The sequence below is a fragment of the Nerophis lumbriciformis genome, linkage group LG32 (genome assembly GCF_033978685.3).
Source record: "Nerophis lumbriciformis linkage group LG32, RoL_Nlum_v2.1, whole genome shotgun sequence".
Classification (NCBI taxonomy): domain Eukaryota; kingdom Metazoa; phylum Chordata; class Actinopteri; order Syngnathiformes; family Syngnathidae; genus Nerophis; species Nerophis lumbriciformis.
In genome coordinates, this window is record NC_084579.2 from 8,900,378 (window position 1) to 8,903,032 (window position 2,655).

Genomic DNA, 2,655 nt, shown 5'->3' on the forward strand with positions numbered 1-2,655 from the left:
ACATTAATCAAAGACGATTTATATAACAGAACTGCTTTGCTGTTTTTAAAGACCTCCCACCAACACAGCTATTGAAAGATCCCCTATATTACAGGAGTGCTTTGCTGTTTTTAAGGACAAAAAAACACTAGTCAAAGATCCTCTATATGACAGGAGTTCTATTTTTAAAGACTTACAGTATACAAAAACACTCGTCAAATATTCTTAATATAACATGAGTGCTTTGCAGTTTTTAAGGACCTACTGCCAAAAAAAATGCAATTCAGAGATCCTCTTTTAGGCAGGAGCTGCTTATAGGTAGGTACTTACTGCTAAAACTCAAGTCAAAGATCCTCTATACAACAGGACTGCTATGCTGTTTTTAAATACCTACCTCCAAAAAAAGCTAGTGAAAAATCCTCTATAATACAGGAGTGCTTTGCTGTTTTTAAGGACTTAAAATATACAAAAAAAACACGAGTCAAAGATCCTCTATATGACAGGAGTTCTATTTTTAAAGACTTGCAGTACACAAAAGACATTAATCAAAGACGATTTATATCACAAGACTTTTTTGCTGTTTTTAAAGACTTACCACCAAAAAAGCTAGTGAAAGATCCTCTATATTACAGGAGTGCTTTGCTGTTTTTAAGGACTTACAATATACAAAAAAAAACACGAGTCAAAGATCCTCTAAATGACAGGAGTTCTACTTTTAAAGACTTACAGTCAAAGATTCTTAATATAACATGAGTGCTTTGCAGTTTTTAAGGACCTACTGCCCAAAAAAAAAATGCAATTCAAAGATCCTCTTTTAGGCAGGAGCTGCTTATAGGTAGGTACTTACTGCTAAAACTCAAGTCAAAGATCATCTATACAACAGGACTGCTTTGCTGTTTTTAAATACCTACCACCAAAAAAAGCTATTGAAAGATCCACTATATGACAGGACTGCTTTGCTGTTTTTTAAAGACTTACCACCAAAAAAGCTAGTGAAAGATCCTCTATATTACAGGAGTGCTTTGCTGTTTTTAAGGACTTACAATATACAAACAAAAACACGAGTCAAAGATCCTCTAAATGACAGGAGTTCTACTTTTAAAGACTTACAGTCAAAGATTCTTAATATAACATGAGTGCTTTGCAGTTTTTAAGGACCTACTGCCCAAAAAAAAATGCAATTCAAAGATCCTCTTTTAGGCAGGAGCTGCTTATAGGTAGTACTTACTGCTAAAACTCCAGTCAAAGATCCTCTATATAACAGGACTGCTTTGCTGTTTTTAAATACCTACCTCCAAAAAAAGCTAGTGAAAGATCCTCCAGGAGTGCTTTGCTGTTTTTAAGGACTTACAATATACAAAAAAAAAATCATGAGTCAAAGATCCTCTAAATGACAGGAGTTCTATTTTTAAAGACTTACAGTATAAAAAAAAACATTACTCAAAGACGATTTTTATAACAGGACGATTTATATTGCAGGAGTGCCTTGCTGTTTTTAAGGACAAACAAACACTTGTCAAAGATCCTCCAAATGACAGGAGTTTTATTTTTAAAGACTTACAGTATACAAAAAACATTACTCAAAGACGATTTATATAACAGGACGATTTATACAACAGGAGGGCTTTGCTGTTTTTAAGGACCAATTTCCAAAAGGGCGAGTCAAAGATCATCTATATGACAGGAGTGCTGGAGCTCTTCCACGATGCATGAGTACAGGTGGTGTGATGAAGTGATGGTGCATGGAAGCAGGCTGTAGATCTGCACCATGAAGCTCCGCCTCCATCCAAGAGGTCTGTGTTTGATGTGCGTCTACACAAAGCGATCACTTTCTGGCAGGAAGCTGCTGAGTGTGAGATTATCGCTCGCGTCCTCATCGCTGTCCCCCAAGCTGGGGATCACGCGGACCCCGTTAGTCACCGGCGGACTGCGCTGCCGCACGCCCGCGTAGTACCTTTCCGGCAGGAGCGTCGACATGAAGGTCATCTCCGTGTCCGCCTTTTTGGCTCTCCTCACTTGGTACTTCTTGGTGGACAGCTTGGTGCAGAGGACGATGGTGGACACCATGAAGAAGGTGGCCAGCCCCGCCAGGAAGGCAATGGCGATGAGGCAGGGCTTGACTACGCCACGGGTGGAGCAGGACTGCTCCTCCTTGCTGGGTCGGTCCTTGGAGGGGACGCAAAGTGGAGTACTCGTGGTTACTGGGAAGTTGGTGGGAGACGAGGAACTGATGGACCTCGATGGTTCTGCAGATGACTCAGTGATGGGACTTGATGGTTCAGGATCTGGTGTGGAGATCGGGCTGCTTCTCGTAATCTCCAAAACTGAAGGACTGCTGAGGTTTTGGGTTGAGTCTGAGGTGAGGGAGTTGGACAGAGACGGTTCGGTAGACTCTGGTGTGGAGATCCAGACTTTTGTGGCTGTAGTCTCAGAAACTGAAGGACTGCTGATGTTTTGGGATGACTCTGAGGTGAGGGAGTTGGACAGTGACGAATGGGTAGACTCTGGTGTAGAGATCCAGCCTTTTGTGGCTGTAGTCTCAGAAACTGAAGGACTGCTGATGTTTTGGGATGACTCTGATGTGAGAGAGTTGGACAGTGACGAATGGGTAGACTCTGGTGTGGAGATCCAGCCTTTTGTGGCTGTAGTCTCAGAAACTGAAGGACTGCTGATGTT

At 41.6% G+C, this 2,655-nt stretch overlaps 1 protein-coding gene across 1 annotated transcript in view; it reads right to left on the bottom strand.

Annotated features, from left to right (window-relative positions):
• Positions 1-1,487: 1,487 nt before the first annotated feature.
• The window catches only part of LOC133574512 (uncharacterized), a 2,222-nt gene continuing 1,054 nt past the window's right edge, over positions 1,488-2,655 (bottom strand). Inside the window, exon 3 of the mRNA XM_061926669.1 lies at positions 1,488-2,655. This exon is cut by the window's right edge and continues 693 nt beyond it. Within this exon, the coding sequence (XP_061782653.1) occupies positions 1,792-2,655 (864 nt within the window). The 3' untranslated portion in view covers positions 1,488-1,791.